General features: G+C 53.2%; 1 protein-coding gene and 1 long non-coding RNA gene across 7 annotated transcripts in view; one reads left to right on the top strand and one right to left on the bottom strand.

Moving 5' to 3' along the window:
- LOC116663257 overlaps positions 1-9,172 on the bottom strand; it is an 18,981-nt gene extending 9,809 nt beyond the window's left edge. Inside the window, exon 1 of the long non-coding RNA XR_004319473.1 lies at positions 8,794-9,172. This is a non-coding gene — a long non-coding RNA (uncharacterized LOC116663257). The remainder of the gene's footprint in view (positions 1-8,793) is intronic.
- LHX6 (LIM homeobox 6) overlaps positions 6,988-17,957 on the top strand; it is a 24,460-nt gene continuing 13,490 nt past the window's right edge. Inside the window, exons 1-4 of one of the 6 annotated variants that reach the window (XM_032478360.1) lie at positions 6,988-7,528; positions 8,702-8,773; positions 9,167-9,349; positions 9,691-9,812. In XM_032478360.1, the coding sequence (XP_032334251.1) occupies positions 7,070-7,528; positions 8,702-8,773; positions 9,167-9,349; positions 9,691-9,812 (836 nt within the window). In that variant the 5' untranslated portion in view covers positions 6,988-7,069. Of the gene's footprint in view, positions 7,529-7,827; positions 7,894-8,701; positions 8,774-9,166; positions 9,350-9,690; positions 9,813-17,957 lie in introns of those variants that run through there. The other 5 variants (XM_032478359.1, XM_032478357.1, XM_032478356.1 and 2 more) reach the window with 5 other exon arrangements.

The following is a 17,957-nucleotide window of genomic DNA, read 5'->3' as shown; positions in this document are numbered from 1 at the left end:
AAAACCGGCCCAGAGAGCTTTGCCGTTAGGTGTGCCTGAGTTAGACTTCTGGCCCCAGTCGTGTGAGCAGGTTAGTCGGGACTCTGTTCAAATGACAGAAACCCTACTCCAACTACCTTCTGGTAGGACATTTATTGGCTCATGTAACTAAAAAGTGCAGGTGTTCAAATGATATGGTCAGGGATCTGTCTATCTCTTGATTGTGTCTTCCTCTGGGTTGGTTTCATTCTCAGGCAGGCTCTCCTTCATGGTCTCTGGAGAGAGAACTGAATCCCAGGTGAAAAAAGACAGACCTGTCAGAATTTATCCCAGGACATCTTCTTTCCTCTGCTTTCAGTCTTACTTGGCTAGGATTACTGATCACACAGAATGGCATTTTTATTTTTGATCTGCCCTGTGACCTTTCTCAGGTAGAAATAGAATTTAAAATTCAGCCTTAAAAAACATTAAGTTTTCCTCTTCTGAAAACACGGCCTCTCCTCATTGAAAGAAAAGCTTGCTGGCGGGTGACCCCATCAGAAGGAACGTTGTTCGTTCCTCCATCTGCACATGCCAGGCGTGGAAGGTCTAAAGAGAATGAAGCATGGTCCCCGTACGCTTCGTGTAAAGGAAAGATTTGGGAGCTGCAGGAGCGCAGAAGATGGGCACTTAACCAAGCTGGAAACGGAGGTGAGGACATAGATGACTTCCCAGAGCAAGCAACACCTGACTGAGTGCCGAAGGATGTTTAAACACAAGCCAGGAGAAAGGTTTAAGAAAACTATTGGAGGAAGAAAAAAGAGCAAAGCCAGGTGAAGTGATCATGACAGCTGATCATAAGGGCTAAGACACTTCCAGATACCTGTACCCACAGGATAAGCCAGGTGTGTGAGGCCTTCTGCAGTGCGCCCCAATACACATTCTCCCCCTACCAATGAACCTGCTTGTACACCCCAAGCACAATGCAACCTCCCAGCCCCCCGAATCCTTGTACAAGCTGTTCCTTCCACCTGGAAAGTCCCTTCCATGCAGCTCCACCCCATTCATCTAACACATCTCACCACCCCGCCTCAAGGCAGTAAACTGCCTCCCTGCTTCCTAAATACCTGGTTCTGCTTTAGCATTTATCACTATATATTTTTTTTAAAAATGTATAATATAAAAAAATGATTCTTATTGAAAAATAGATGAGCCTCGGGGACAAGCTGTTTCCCCCTGAAATTGGAAAGTAAACAAATCAACTCTACTCCTTCATGTGGAGTTAATCCTGGGTGCCGGGAAGTTTCAGCTCCCTTGGTTACAACTGCCCTCTCTGCACTGACGTCTCTTCTTTCTCCACTTCCAGCCTCTCTTCTGAGCTCCAGACCTGTATGTTCTGTTCACTCCTGGGCCCCTCCACCTGGACATTCCCCTGGTACTCTGAACCAAAATTGAGCTCATTACTCCCCCTGGCCCCTCACCAGTTGCTCCTGTGTTCCATGTCTTTGGGAACAGCATAATGTTTATAAGAAATAAGTTAAAAATTAGAGAACTATAAGTTATCTTTGACACTTTCCTTCCCCCTACTCCTCACATCCAGTCTCCTACATAATCAACCTTTTATATTAAAATTATATATGATGTTATTTAGAATCATGTATTATATATATTATATGTATGATCCTATATAATATCATGTACAGCTTAAATATGTAAAGATTATTTAGGAAACTGGATGTGTTATAATTACAAATGTATGTAACATGTGATCATATATAGCATAATGAAGTGACATACAATAATTAACTTTTCATTATATTCCTTCTTTCCATCCTTCTTGTCCCTGAAGCTGCCACATCACCTCTCCCTTAGATTATTGCAATATCTTCAGGACTCAGTGAAGGACTCATCCCCCTCAAATCTATCCTCAAACCCCTGCTTAGCATGCTATACAAGGCTTATCCCAGCCTAGCTATTTTTAAGATTTATCCATCCTCTGCTGGAAAAAGATTATTAGTAAGAGAGATATATTTCAGACAGTGTGGTCAGGGCAGAATTCCCTGAGGAGGAGACATCTAGCCCCTTGAGGACAGCCTGGTTAGCTAGTGCCCCCTCTGCCCCCATTATACCCTCTTCTTACAGATGACAATGGCACTTAGCGACTGAGTGCTTACGGGATGCCAGGCCAGTGCCAAGCTCTCAACTTAGAGATGCATGTTGGTCTCCTGGAATCATCGCAACACTTGTAAATGGGCTGTTAATGCCTATTTGGTGGTTGAGGAAACTAAGGCTCGTAGAGTTTGTCGCCCACCTTAGGTCCTATAACCAGTCTGTAATAGAGTCAGGTATTCACTCAGGCTACCCAGCTCCAAACCCAGACTCCCTAACTATCATACCATGTTGCATCTACAGAGACAGGATGCTGCTTCCTGTAGAACTGGTGGCTCATAGACCCAGAGCTTTCAGGAAGAATCCCAGCTCCTCAACACAATGCTCAGCCTTCCATGATCTGGCTCCTACCTACCTCCTCAGCTTCATCTCCCAACATGGCCCCAGCAGACCATTAACTGGACACCCACCCTCCATCCTGATCCAACTCCTCAGTCCTAGCCTGCCTCAGACTTACTCATCCCTTAGGACTCCACTGAAAGATCACTTCCTTTAGGACACCTTTCCCAATACCTGCCCCACAAGCCAGGTTAAATGCTCCCCCCCCCCACTTGCTTCTCTAGCCCCTCTGCTCCCCAGTGTGTAGCACCTGTCACTACACTGCAAATGCTGGCTCTTTCTCTCCCCATAGACTGGGCTCCTCACAGTTTACTCTGCTTCCTGTGCCTCATCTGGAGGCTGGTTTGGAGTAAGTGCCTCATTAAAGTCTGCTGACTTGAATTTACACGGTGAACATCAGAGCTGGAAGAGGCCCCAACGACTTCGTGATCATAGCTACTTGCATTTGCAATATACTTTGAAGTCTAAAAAACCATTCCACACTGATTATCTCATTTTCTCCTCTGAGGTTGAGACTATCCCCATAGTTTAGGAAGCCGAGGTGCAGATAAGTGACTTTTCCAAGTTCACCCAGCCAGAAAGTGGCTGGGCTGGGATTTGACCTCAGGTCTATCTGAATCCAAGGCTAGCACTGTCTCCATCACTTCCACAATCATCTGATTCAAATAACACACACATTTCACCAATGAGGATGCTGAGGCCACGAAAGTTAAATTGCTTGCCTAGGGTCATGTGGTCCATACCCCCATTCTGTGCTCTTTCCTCTACTCAAACAGGAAATGCCCAGCAAGGTGACAAGGTGAGGAGAGGATCCTGAGCCAGGGAGGGCAGTGCTGCCTGTTTTTTTTCCCATCACCCTCTTCCCATTTGTCACAACCTGTATGTTTAAATTTTGTATTTAGTATTTACTCTGAAATGCCTTTCATCTGATTTTCCCTCCTTGCTCACCAATTTAGCTGTCAGAGTAAATAAATGTGAAGTTGGGTCTCCAGCCTCCCCCAGCTCACATTACCTTCCTAGAATTACTCCCTGGCGGGGCCAAACTGCTGCTAGAGGCGCTCCCACAGAATTATCCAGTTACTAATGAAACCTCTTTTTAAACTCAAACCTTGGACTTCGACTCAGGTGGAGGAGGATGGCAAAACTCACCCCGGAGGGTGAGATGACCACTTCCCATTCAGTGGCCAGGAGAAGGACTGAGGTGAGAACTAGATGAGATGACATACATGCAGGGTGCACAGGACATGTACATATCAGATGCTGATGACATCGTATACATAGACTACTTACAACCTTGAACATGTAAGGTGCTTATACGGTGCCAGGAATGGAGGCAACACTTTTAAAGCAGTAGTATTTAATATATGGTTAATTGTCACCACAATCCTGAGAGGTGAGGACTGTTATCCCCTAGCTGCAAGTAAGGAAACTGAGGCTCAGAGATGCTAAGTGACCTGCCCACAGTCTCCGTTAGGAAGAGACCAAGTATCCTAAGAGACTGTGCTGAGTTTGCTAATCCTGACTTTGCTAAGGTCACTCCTATCCGGACTCTCCTGCTGGAGCCAGGAGTTTCTCTTCCAAAGTAATTTCACTCCTGTCCTCTTTGAAGTCAGGCAAGTCCTAGGTTGGAAGAATGGTTCTGCAGTTATTCAGAATAGTTGATTATTTGGTTAATTTACATCCTGCCTTCCTCCATAAAAAAAAAAAATTGATGTGGCACCTATTAGAATAACAACTGAAAAATGCAGCCAGTCCATACTGCAGCAATGGCTAATATTTATTGGTTGCTTTCTGTGTTCTGGGCATGGTTTGAGCCCTTTTTCATTTGCTTAATTTTCACAAGCACAAGAAGTGGACTCTGCTATCATCCCCACTTTACAGATGAGGAAACTGAGACTAAAGAGTGGCTGAATAGCTTGTCCAGGGTCCTCCTTGTAATAAGGGACAAGGTCAAGATTAGCACCACTGCAATCTGGCTCCAGAGTCCTTGTGCTTCCCTACCAAATTTAATGCCTCTTATTCTGGTTTTGATTTTCTGAGCGCCATATCAGAATTCAGGAGCAGAATAGTAGGTAAGAGTTTGGGTTTTGGAGTCTGCGTGCTAGAGCTTGAAATGAGGCTTCTGTAAGCTTGTTTTCTCAACTACGAAGTAAGTATAATAATACAACCTCCATACAGGGTTGCTCCAAAGGGTAAAGAGCGTAACGCATGTAAAAGAGTGCTTGGCACAGAAATGCTCAATAAACAGTGATTGTATTATTACTATTATCACTCAAGGGGCATAAGCTTCACATTCCTTCTCAGGACTGCAACAGCTTATTTGTCCAGCCTCTGAATCTTGGCAGGCATCTCTATACCTAAAACACTTTATTCTCTCTCCTGAATCCACCCATCTTTCATCTGCCCTTTCATTTCAGCTCAAGTGTCCTCCACATCTCTTGCTTGCAAAGCCAGTACCAACCTCATGGCCTCTTCTTTCCTGGAGTCCTCCCGCACTCACACATCTGACATATGTGCAGCTTTGTATAATATTCAATGACCTCCCACTCCCCCCAGCTACCCAGAAGGGGAGGAAAGAAGGAGATAAGATCGCCCTATCATTCCCATTTTGTAGATGATGAAGCAAACTTAGCCCATAAATGGTGAGGCCAGGAGTCACACCCAGGTCTTTTGACAGAGAATATGGAAAAGGTGTGTGTGCATATGCATGTCTGAGTGTGTATGCATACAGTGGACGTGGTCATGTATGTAGCCTAGAAATCAAGAGCATGAACTCCAATGTCAAAGGAATCTGGTTTTGAGTTCCCGGCCCTGTTCATTATTAGCCACGTGGCACCGTTTTGGACATATTACATGATCTCTCTGAACCTCAGTTTCTTCATCAGTGAAATGAGTACAATAAGAGACACTACCTCCTTGGTTACTGTGAAAAGAAAAGCCATGATTGTAAAATGCCAAGCCTGCCATGAATCAAAATACTGAGGAGTAGCAGCTGGGTTTATTATGTCCAAAAAAGATACTTGAAGAGGAGAAGGTTGCTCATCTGTGGACTGTGGATGTTTTAGGGTGCACGTGTGTGTGTGCGCACATATTGTGTGCATATGTGCACGCACACACACACACGCAGCTTTCACATTGCAACTGTGCTCTTACTAGAAAAGATTTGGGTCCAAAGAGAAACTTTTCACTGTGAATGTCTGTGTCAGAGAGCAATAAATGGCTGAGATGCAGGAGGTGGGAGATGCCACTGGCCAGGACTGGAACCATTTCTGTGTACCTTGGTGTCTGTAAAGGAACAGATATTTGTATCTTTCAAGGATGCTGGTGTGAGACTTTAGTATTACACAGATGCCCTTGTCTGCCTGTGTCTGTTAGAATGTGCCTGTGTGTGTGCATGACTGAAGCTGTGACGATTCGGAATCATGTGTCTGCAGAGGTATGTGTGCTGTTTCTGACTATGAATGGTTGTTTCGCCATCTGTAGGGATATGTGTGTATATCTGTGGGTAGGGATATGTGTGTATATCTGTGGGTGTCTCAGTAGAGGACATGAGGTTTTACGTGGGTTGGAGCTCCATGGGAGTCTGTGCTCTTAACAATGGGCATGTGTACAAGTGTAAGAACCGCTGTGCAGGGTGTTTTCATTTGTAAATGAGGGCAACTAGGGAGGTAATGGTATGTCTGACTGCATCAAGGTGGGATGTGTGGTGTCTGTAGGGCCGGATGGAAGTCTAAGTGTGCATATTTGGTTTCAGAAGATGATGGATATCTAAGCTCAGTTTGTGTGTGGAGAAGGGAACCCAGGCTGTGAGTGTCCACATGTGTGTGTGTATGTTGCGTGTTAGAGTGTGCAAGGCTCTGTCTTTGAGTTTGAGGCTTTTGTGTCTGAGTGTTTGGGAGCTGTCTCCTACCTAGATGCCTGGGCCTCTCTGCCTCCTCTACCTCTCTCACTGTCAGTAGAACCCTAGAGAAGGTGAGGTAGGCATTGACTGGATAGCTCAGCAAACTCTGAAAAGAAGGGGGAGGTCTCAGGAAATCCCTCCCTGGAGAGTTCAGGGGAAGCCCCCTACCCCATCCTACCTCCACTCCAGCCCTCTCCCTCCCCTACCCAGCCCAGTGCATTTAGGATGGGATTTAGCCCAAGCCCTTGGGAACTGGTATGCCCTTTGGTTGTTATGGAGCAGAGGCAGCTGCGCAGGTGTGTAAGAGTGTGTGTGGATGCCTCGTGCTCCTGTAAATGATGTGAACAGGTAATCATTTGCATCAGGATGTACACAAACGTACCAGGCACGGGATTGCATCAACAGAATATAATGTGTGACTTTATACGAAACCCATCTCAGCCCAAGTTGTGACCTTGGGTCCCTCTTGTACCTGTAAGTGGGGCTGTGCCTGAGGGCTGTGGGTGTCCCTTGAGGGAGGGGCGGTAGTGAGAGCCGTGTGCATGTGTGCCTGCTGGTGCCTTTGTATGTCAGCGTGTCTCTGAGTCTCTCCGTCAGCAGCTCGGAGTTTCTGTGTGTCTATATGTCTGTGTGTGTGTCTCTGGGTCGCTGCCTCGCTGTGTGTGTCTCGCTCTCCCTTGGCGGGGAGGGGATTGGTCACGCATGACTCATCTTGAACCGAGCGGGGCTCCAGAGGCAGGGCGGCCGCCGCCGCAGCTGGAGGGGGAGGAGGACGAGGAGGAGGGAGAGGAGGAGGAGGAGGACTACGAGGAGCGAGAGGAGGAGGAGGAGAAGGAGGGGGCGGGGGCCTCTCCAAGTTTGTCGGGACCTTCTTCCGAGGCAGCGGCGGCAGCAGCCAGGGAGGCCAGGGCGGCGCGCGGGCCGGGGGCGGGGGCTGGGGCCGGGCCCGGGGCGGCGGGTCCGGCGCCTCCGCTCTCCTCCAGCTCCTGCTTCAGCCTTTGCACCCATTGCGGCCGTGGCCGTCCTCGGCGCGGCTCTCCGCGCCGAGCGCCGGCTGAGCCCGCTGCTTCCCGGCCCATGTACTGGAAGCATGAGAACGCCGCCCCGGCGCTGCCCGAGGGCTGCCGGCTGCCGGCCGAGGGCGGCCCCGCCACCGACCAGGTGAGCGAGCGAGCGAGCGTGTGAGCCGTCTGGGCCGGGGTCGGGCAGGGGCCGAGACCCGGCCGGGCCGGGCCGGGCCGGGCCGGGCCGGGTGGCGGGCAGTCGTAAGGAGGAGGGGTGCGGGGGTGCGCCTGGGAGTGTGTATATGTGAATGTGTGAGCGCGCGCGAGCACGAGGCGGGGGGGTCGCGGAAAGTGGGAACACATTATGCAAATGTTGGAGGAATTTCTCAAAAAGCGATTTAGCAAAGACACAGGCGAATCAAGAGGAGGCGAGGCGGGTATTGTCCGTCTGAATAGGCGCTGATAGCGCCGATGCGCCGGGGGTTGTGCGGACGCAACGCTGAGAATCGCGGCACGGAGCCGGTCCCTGGCGCTCCGAGGGGCTGGAGGGTGCTTTTTCCTCCTCTTGGACGTCTGCGTTTTCTCTTTTTGGTCCCATTTCGACCCCAATCTAGCCCCCGTTTTGCTCTGGGTTTCCCTCCGACTGGCCCTCGAAAGGCGCCTGAATCTTCGGCAGTATCCCCGCATCTATTTCGCCGCGCGCGCGGGGCGGACGCGGTCGAGCTGATGCTCCCAGCGCTTCGGGTTTTATTTTCCTCAAACGCCACCCCCCATCTCTTTTTTATTTTCTTTCTTTTTCTCTTTTCTCCTTTTTGCATTTTGTGTCGAGAGGAGGAGAAGGGAGCGAGGAAGGGGGGAGGGTGGAAGAAGAAAAAATTCGATTTTTAATTACTACCATTAAAAAATCAAATTTGCAATTCTTTGGGCGGCCTGATGGATCTCACTGATTGACAGTTGGAATTGACACTCTGGCTACCTCTTATCTTGGGCATTCACGACAATTTCTAATTGCAGGTAGTTTGTGTGTGTGCGCGTGTTTTTTTTTCCCCCTCAGAGGCTTGGATTGCAAGGGAACTAAGCGATTACTTCAAGAGCCACGGGTTAAGTGCAGGGAGAGGGGGAGAGAGAGGGAAAAAATCCAATCCAAATTCAAATTGCTTCATTAGAGAGACACCGCTTTTGTGGGGAAGGGCTTTAAATGCCCACTACAAAGTTAGGACTCATTGTTCCGCGCGGGTTTATATAACAGGCGCGGGGAGGCGCTGGGCTCAGGCTGCGCGGAGCCAGTTCTGCAGCAGCCGCCGCCTGCGTTCCCTCCCCCCTCCCCCAGGTGATGGCCCAGCCAGGGTCCGGCTGCAAAGCGACCACCCGCTGCCTTGAAGGGACCGCGCCACCCGCCATGGTGAGTTCGTTCGGCCCTACCTTCGGTCCCTGGTCCCCCGGCGGCCGGGCCCTGAGGAAATGACCCAGCTTTCCGGCCCCGAACGGCTGCTTGTGTGCTAGGGGACTCCCGGAGGGCGCCGCCCCTCTCCGAGCCTCGGTTTTCTGGCCAGGAATGTGAGCTTTGACCGCTTTTGGCATCTAGGACGCGCGTGCTAAAAGTTGGAGCCGTCCTTTCCTCTCCAGTAGGCTCTTCCTTTCCTGTCCTGTAGCCCGTGGCATTGTCGTCTCGGGGGGATTTCGTTGTCAGTTGGTTCGCTTGGGCCGCAGATTTGTCTCCGAGGCAGCAGCAACTCTGGGCATCCGGCTCAGCCCTCAGCTCAGCGCTCGGCTCTTCCTCTCTCCGCTACTGCAGGCTCAGTCGGATGCTGAGGCTTTGGCAGGCGCTTTGGACAAGGACGAGGGTCGGGCCTCTCCCTGTACGCCCAGCACGCCATCTGTCTGCTCACCACCCTCTGCCGCCTCCTCCGTGCCGTCCGCCGGCAAGAACATCTGCTCCAGCTGCGGCCTCGAGATCCTGGACCGATATCTGCTTAAGGTGAGACAGGGGCAGGATGTTGGGAGGGTGTGGGTTGTAACCCAGAGGACTACAGGGAAGCAGCGCTGAATTTCGAATCCTGGCTTAGCCGCTGCCTGACTTCGCAGCTTTGGGCAAATCTTAGGGTCTCTCTGAGCCCCCGGGTTCCAGTCTGAAAAATGGCCTGAGTGCAGAGTTTACTTCTACCTCCCGGAGCTTCAGCGTTACAGAAGGAAAGTAGGGAAGTCCCATGCACCTTCAGAGCCCCAGCGTCTCTGTCTGCAAATGGGGTAGGGGAGGCTGGGGCCGGGTGTGAGAAGAGGCCGGCGCTGAGACGCCCCCCACCTCCACACCCTCCCCAGGTCAACAACCTCATCTGGCACGTGCGGTGCCTCGAGTGCTCCGTGTGTCGCACGTCGCTGAGGCAGCAAAACAGCTGCTACATCAAGAACAAGGAAATCTTCTGCAAGATGGACTACTTCAGGTAGGCTGCAGCCGCTGGGCCAGCAATGTCGCCGCAGGCAGGCCCCCGGCACGCGCGAAGACCGCCTGTGTGGCGCGTGTCTCTGACTCCCAAGCCCGCGTGTCCCGAGTGCACTCCTGGCGGCCGCGCGGGCCCAACTCTCCGGCCCTCAGCGTCAGGAAGCTGCAGCCCCGGTGCCAGTGCCCGAACAGGTTCGGACAGGTGACCCGCCTCCGGTTGCTGTGGCCCACTCTGTCTTGGTCGCGTCTCTGGCTCCGTCTCGGGTCCTGCCCGAGTCTTAGGCTCCAGTTCCGACTTCCAGTGCGTCGGTCCAGCTCTGATGTCCCCAGCTCTGGCCCCGACCCGCTCGTATCCCAGCCACAATCTGGCTGCAACTCTGGTGCGCTCCGGTTGTGGGTTCCAACCCTACTGCTACTCCAGCCATGCCTGCGTCTCTCCTGGGCAGGACCCTGAGCTGGGCTCCAGAATCTTTCCCTCACTCTGACCCCGGCCCGGTTCGAGGCTGCATTCGAGTCTGCTCTGGCCCCAAGTACTCTCCTCGCGTTAGACTCGGATCCAAACCCATTTTCAAGCGCCTCGATCTAATCCCGGACCTCAGTCTCCGGCTGCGCCTCAACTTCTACCCCCGCGTCGCTCGAGTGTAGTAATTTCCAGCCTGGGGTCCCGTCTGGGTCCCAGGCGCCTGTTCCAGCTCCGTCATCCTTTCGGACCCGGCTTCAGCCTCTCCCGGGTCTAGGCGCTGACTTTGGGCCACCAGGACAGGAAGGCGGAGTTGGGCGCCTCAGCCAGGGTCCCGAGTAGGGTCACCCTGGGCTGAGCTCTCCGCGCCGCAGTGCCGCGTCCCGGCCCCTCTAGACCGCAGTCGGGCTCACCCTCCCGCCGCATCTCTGAACCACTTGCACGAGCCTCTCTTCTCACCACGCGGCTCAAGCCTGACCTGGTCATGGGGTCGAGGTCACTGCGAGGTCAGAGGAGTAGCGGCAGCCTGCCTGCTCCCGGTGGGGAAGCATGAAGCAGGCCTGAAGCCGGGCCATCCGGCCTATGGAGCTGGAAGAGAGTGGAGTGGGATTGGTTCCTGGGAGGGACGCCTGTTCCCAAGGGCTTTCTCAGGAAGTGGAGAAAGCTACTCCCCTATAACCACCACCGCTCAGTCCGCAGACATCCTTCCGGTCCTGGCCTCAGGAGAGGCCATGGCTTCAGTCTTCCTGGGAAGACCCCAGCCCCAGAACGATCCCCTGATCCCCTGAGTCAGGGAATGTGGTGGAAGGCAATGTCGCCCCCCAACCCCTGGCATTGAGTATCTAGGAGCTTGGAAAGAGAAGACCTTGACTCCCAGGGGAGTTTGCAGCATTGGGGGCTGAGGTGCTCTGAAGAAACCTTAGGAAGCCTGGTACAAGAACTGGACTCTTCTTTGGTACATGGGTGTAAAAGGATGTGCGCTGGGGTGTGCATGGGGAGGGGCGGTTCTGCCAGGTGGCCTAGGACTTTGTGTGCAAGGAGGGTATTGTGTCTGTCTTGTCCCGATCTGTGTGGTGGGGCTGGGGGGGGGGTTGGGTGTGTCACTGAGCAGGGTGAGGGGCATTTGGACAGCATGAGCGTTCCTTTACAAAAAGCATGTTCATGTTCATGTGTGAGTGTCAGGAATGCATGTCTGTGTGAATGTTGGGACCTTGTGTGTCAGAGCAAGATTACATCTGGACTGTGATCCAGAGGTGAGAGGGTGAGGATTCTGAAATCCTGTCCTTCCGCACCCCACCACACACTCCTCCTCTGAAGGGGCATTTCTGCTTATGGTCTTAATTCAGGCACTGAGAGCTCAGAGGTTTGACGTGAATGTGGATTTGTGGATGTGGGCTGTGGTGTGTGTGGTGGAGGGCAGGATTATCATTGTGTGATGTGAAACCAGAGTGTCACATCTCTCCTCTGCTGTCTCATCTGACTCTTAGCTGGCCAAGGCAGGAAATGGAGCTTAGAGTCTCTATCTAGCCAGCTCCCTGCTCTAGGTCTGACTTCAGTTGGTTAAAACAACAACAACAACAACAACAACAACAACAACAAAAACAAGCCAGCTGCTTTTCAGGGCCCCTTGGATTCATCAGCTAGCCAGGGACAGGTCTCCAGCCTGGGAAACGCAGCAGGCCTCTTCCTGTAGAGGAAGGCAGGCCCGGACCCCTCTCCTGGCCCTCCTGGTGATGACGGACCTGACAGCCCTGTGAGTCACTTGCCCACATGTCCTCGCTGTGTCTCATGCCCAGTCTGGACAGGCCTCCTTGGCTGATGTGCTTTATTAGATCTTCAAGGATTAGTCAAACTCAGATCCTGACCCCACTGTTCAGCGCCTCCACTGAATGCGGAGTCCCTCTTCCCACTGGTGCAGCTGTTGTGGAGAGACACAGAGACAGGGCTCATCTGGCCAGCGCTGAATCACTGTGTGACCTTGGGCAAATCACTGCATCTCTCTGCCCTCCATGTCCTACAATCAGGGTTCTCTCTATGAGCTGTCAAGGAGACCAGTGAAAGGAAGAAGGGTCAGTAGAAGCTCCCTAACTGGTAGGTGTTATGGGTGTCACCATTGTCACCATTGGCCGGGTGGATTCCAGGCACGATCCTCTGTTGCTATTTCCTCAGGCAGTTTGGGGATGAGGGGTGGGCTGGGCTGCTTCTGGGCTGCAGGTTCTGAGCATGAATCCTTTTCCAGTGACAAGAACCCCAAAAGCAAAACTAAAACAGATTTTTGGTTAAGAAAATGGAGGGAATAAAAGCTGGCATTCCCTGGGATGAAGGAAGTCTTGTGGCTCTTCTGATCATTTCTCCCCCAGCCAGGTCTCCCTGAGGGCATAACTCATCCCTGGAAGCCCCACCTGTAACAAAAATAATAAAACCCACAAAAAGGAGAGAAAAAAGCAGGCAGAGCTCCAGGCAGGGACTATTGTCTGCTCTGAGTGGCACCCCAGGCTCTGGGTGGCTGCTGTAAGGGAGCTCTTCCTGGAGAGAGCTGAAAGAGAGCTCTTCCTGGTGGTGGTGGAGTCGTGGAAGGCAGAGCCCCTCTCTAGAGCTGGAGCTCATGTGCTGAGATTCTCTAGCCCTCTGTTTCCTGAAGCCCAAGGTCAAGGGTCTGATGGGAAATGGACTGGAGTACTCACCCCAAGGAGAGGCCAAGATCTCTGAACAGGATGCAGAGAGGGATGAAGTGGCCAAGATCCCTGGAGGGGGCGCTGGTGGCTTCTGAGGTCCTCTGCCTTTCAGTCTTATCCCCCAGGGAAGGGTTTGTTCTTGGTTCTACTCCCCATCTTGCCCCTCCGTCATGACATCGGCCTGTAGATCCCCCTTCAGTCTCTTTTGGCAAAACTGGAAGTTGGGGGCTCAGGAATCTAGAAGTTAGGAAGGCACTCCAAGCTCACTGGGGCAGGAGGCTGCAGATCCTGGGAGAGTCTGGAGGACCAGGGCTGCTCTTGGCTTTGCATTGTTGGAAGGGGTTGGTTTTCTACTGGCTGTATGCCCTCAATGAGGTTGCTGGGCCTCTCTGCCTCAGTTTCTCCAACACTATCCAAACAGGGACCTCACCAACCTTTGTGGATTCAATCAGATTGCCACCTCCCCTCACTCTCTGAGATCTGGCAGAAAAAAAAATTACCACTAGGAAAATATGTACTGCTTTTAATTTTTTCACTTTTTTGTTGTTGTTATTAAGACCATTTTTCTATTTTCTTCCAAGAAGTGGAGGGAAAAAAGTTCTGGGGAAAAATAGCATTCCTTTCTGTGGCATTCACATCTCCACTGTCCTCGGCAATCAAAACCCGAGACAGCTTCCTCCTGCCCACTGACCCTGTGGCTGCTGCCCCCCAAAGGCAGGCAGAGACTGATCTGCAGTGCCCTTCTGGCTCCCCCAGCCTCCTAAAGCATCGTGCCTATTGTATAGCTGGGGAGAAGATGTCCCGAGAGAGAAGAAAGTGCCACGCCCAGGGTCACAAGAGATTGTGGAAGAGGGACTGGATAGGGGTTTCAGACACTGTCAAGAGCTCTTCTCTAACCCCAGAACCATTGCTTTATTTCATTGAATCCTCCGATCCACCTTGTGAGTATCATACTGTCATAATCTTTACATCATAGGAGGAGAAACTGAAGCCCTGAGTGTCGAGGTCATGCAGCTAATAAGCGGCAGAACTTGGATGAGCTCTATGGCTGCCTGACTCACCATCCCTGTGTCTAAATATTCAGTATTCTTCTTCTCTAGATGTGTCAGCAGCCTCCTGTGCAAGGTGGGGCCCATGGACTGGCAAAGACCCCCCTCTGACGGCCCTTAGAGTCCTTGCCCAGTCTGGTCTGCTTCCTACAGTGAGCACCCACTGTGCTCTGACATGGGACTCTCTCTAGGTGGGCCCTGGGAGTACTTGGGCAGGAGTGACCGCCTCAGAGATCCAGTGACTGGAGCAACTTTGCCAGGATCGGGTCACCAGGATCCCTGGCCCTCTTGTCTCTGAACCATGAGAGTGGCGAGTGAAGGGTTAACTACCTCTCCTTGCGTTAATGGGGGTGGGGTTCAGAGTGTGCCCTGGGCTGGGCCTGGAAGGGAGGGGGAGCTGCCTACTGAAGTTCCAGTCCCCAGCTGGGCCGGTGTGACTTAGGGCAAGCCCGCAGCCTTCTCTCTCTACTTCCACCTTGAGCCCAAGTTCGGACGGCGGACTCCAGCGGGAGGACCCCACCCCCTCCCCCAGAACGAGGGTCCCAGGGGAGGCTCTGAGCTGGGAAGCGGCCCCCCACCGCGGCAGAGAGCGGCCCAGCGGCCGCCAGCTGTTGGGGGACAGATGTTGGGGGAGCGAAGAGTTCGGGGGAGGGGCCTCAGGCTGGGACCTCCGAGGAGCGGGGTGTTTTAACCTCTTAATTGCTGGTTCTGTTGTTTCTGGCTTCTTCTAAGGGTTTGCGCCGAAGGGAAGGAGCTGAAGGAATAGAAAGGGCTCCACCTCTGATCTCTCCCTTGTTTGCTTCATAGAATCTGTCTAAGGCCATCAAGTGAGAGTCCTGAACGCAAAACAAGTGAACATCGGTTTGAGTTTCAGCGCGTTTGCTCACTGGCTTCTTAACTAACATTGGCCTTCCCACTCTTGAGCTTCGGCTTCCTCATGCTGAGAAGGGGTCGCTTAGTAATGGGGCAGTGGTCGTAGTGAAACTCCGGTGGGTTCCTTCGTTGAGGCTCATTCATCCAATAAATAATTACCGAGTTCCTACTCGGTATCCGGGAGAGGTAGGCCGGGAGAAGGAGCCTGACTTGGTCAGTGGCTCACAGCTCCCTCCGCACAGCCACGAATACCCAGATATCTCCGTTCCCTGCTCCGGTGAGAGAGGGCGCAGAGGTGCCCATTGCCGACTCTACTCCCTTTAGCAGACGCCTGGATGAGCAGCCTCGGTCCACACCTCTCCATCCCTAAAGCACCTCTGTGTTCTGCGCCTTGGCCTTGCGGCGCGCGCGGGGATCCAGGGAGGGGCGCGCATAAGGCTGGGGGTTGGGGTGCGGTGGCCGCGCCCCCTAATCCCTTTGGCGCTCCCTTCGCAGCTCCCGAACACCCCTTTCTTGAAGTTTCGTTGTCTCCGCCGCCGATTTCGCTGCTTCCGGAATCCGGCGGCTCGGGCCTCGCAGCCCGCCTGGGAAGGAGTCTGTCGGTTTGTCACAGCCTCGATCCGTAAGCTTCCTCGTGCCCCTTGTTTGTGCCACTGAGCCTTTCCCCGGGTGGGGGACACGCTTCAGAAGCGGCCCGAAATGCATCCAAAACTGCATCATGATCCCCATCCCCATCCAAGGACCCAACGTGAGGACGATTTCGTTTGACTGGGCGGAGACACGGCGACAGTGGGGAGATCCGATAGCTGGGGACAGCCTCTGGCATTGGGGCGACACGCGGAGGGTGAGAAAGTTGCTCAGAGGTCTCTAGCAGCTCCTGTCTCAGAGCAAGGGGATGAGGGCACTGTAAGCGGCCATGGTAGACGCTGAACGCGCCCGGGTGTCGCGGACTCTTGGAGTGGAAAGATCAGGGATGCGCGGGGAGTCTTGGATGCATTCTGGCGGAGAACGAGGGATCCGTAAAGCCTAGCGCGAGGATCCGGGAGCTTACACTCTGGTGCAGCGCCCTGACGCCGGAGCACGAAGACCGCAGGCTGGAGCCCTGTCCACTCTAGCCTGCCTCTTAAGTCCGGGCCCTTCTGCTTCCCGGCTCTTTCGGCTCCCTGGGAATGCACTCCCCACCTACTGGAGCTGGCGGGGCCCCAGGCCCAGCGAGCCGGAGTTTCCAGGACCCAAGGCCCGGAGAAGGGATGCGAGTCTGTCAGCCAATACCCCTTTCCTGATCATACCCTCGGGATTCAACTCTACACATCTCCCGTCCGGCTGCTTCCAAAGGTTCTAGTGTTTTTTTTTGCATCTCGGAAGGCACCTCAACCCCTGCCGCACACACTCTGTGTGGTCTTGGGCAAGTCACTCATCCACTCTGAACTTCTGATTCCACGTGCGGAAATTGGGTGCCAGAGTCCCCACTTAACATGGTTGTGGAGAGGGTATGTGCCCCAGGACCCAGACGCACAGCAAGGGCTCTGCACCCAGCTTGCCCTTCCTCCTTTCAGAGGCCAGGAAGTGCTCCCATCTGGAGCCGGGAACCCGGGACCGTCCACTCGGCAGGAAGGGGCTGGGGTGGGCAAGGCGATTTCCTCTCCTTTTTTATTAAGGAATTGGGAACCGAGACCACTGGCTAGGTTGGGGAAGCTAAATTTCCAGGGTCAGGAGACACTTGTGTTTTGGGGGAGATTAATTCGTCACAGGCGCGCAGCGCGGCCTGAGCTAACCGTGCCCCCACCGCCATTCCCCTTGCGCTCCTTGTCCGAGAGACAGCTGAGTTGGGGGTACGTCTGAGAGCAGGGACTGGCCGAGGCCTCCGCGCTCTAGCACTGAGTTCAACCTTAGACCGAGACTGTTTATTCAACCGGCAGTGGCTTGCATTTTCCAACGCAGGCAAGGCTGTAACCAGAGCGCATTTTCTGGGCTGGTTCCTCCACACATTCAAAAGCATTTAAGAGTGCACCTTCGGGTGGAAGTGTGCCTCTGGGGACACAAAGGCAAATTTTCCTGATCCTTTCCCAGGAATGCCAAGGGTGGAAGGGAGAGCCAAGAAACCTGACATTTACAAGTCGGTGTGACCAGTGCTGAGAAGGTGGTGCTGGGAGCCACGGGGTTGGGGGAGGTGGTGGGGGCAGCAGACTATGCAAAGGCCTGGGGTGGGAAAGTGCTTCAGAGGGGACTGATCTTCCATTGTGGCTGACCAGGACTGCGCCTGCGTGTGGGGTGAGGGATCCCGAAGGTTAGGGAGGAGATGAGCCAGAGATGATATGGTCTTTGGGGCTTCATAAACTCCAAGGATTTTGGACCAGATCCTAAGGGCTGAGTGGAGCTACCAGAGGACTTTAAGCAGGGCAGGAAACAGGATAAAGTGTGCATGCTGGAAACCTCACTGTAGCCCCTGTGTGGAGATTGTTTTGCAGGGGTGACAGGCTTGGAGCTTGGCCTTGGAGGGGCACATGATGGGAGCCTGGTTGAGGAGGGCAGTGGTGGCCATGGAGAGGGGATAGGTCACAGAGATACTTAGAAAAGGGAACCAACAGCACCCAGTGATTGGTTGGATGTGGGGTTGAGGACAGGGAGGTTTCTAAGCTTGAGAGGCTGGGAGAGTGGGGGCACCATTCCCTGAAATAGAGGAAACTGAGGCTCCGAGCTTTGGGATAGGGTCATAGGGTGAGTCATACACTTAAAGAACAAACTTTCGCTGGTGCTCTGGGGACAGGCCTCGGGCTGACTTCTGGGATGGGGCAAAGCAGACTCTGCCGCTTCCTGGAGGGGCTCCCAGTCTGGTGGTGGAGGCAGCCACACCCAAGTAGCCACACCACAAAGGGGGAGGAAGAGGGGAAGAGGCTGAATCAAGAAGGCTTCAGGGAGAGTGGGGCATTTGGTCTGGGCTTTTTTGTCTTGTTAGAATGTCACTGGGCTCCAGAGTCTGGGACTAGCTGGGTACTTTAATAGACTACAAAGTGCTCAACAAATAGCAGTAATCACTACTGTTGTCACTAAGTTCAGCTCAGGGCAAGGAAAATGAGAACTCAAAGGTG

The sequence above is a fragment of the Camelus ferus genome, chromosome 4 (assembly GCF_009834535.1).
Source record: "Camelus ferus isolate YT-003-E chromosome 4, BCGSAC_Cfer_1.0, whole genome shotgun sequence".
NCBI classification, from domain to species: Eukaryota; Metazoa; Chordata; class Mammalia; order Artiodactyla; family Camelidae; genus Camelus; species Camelus ferus.
Note: the sequence above shows the minus strand (reverse complement) of the source record. Positions and strands in the feature narration are given on the sequence as shown.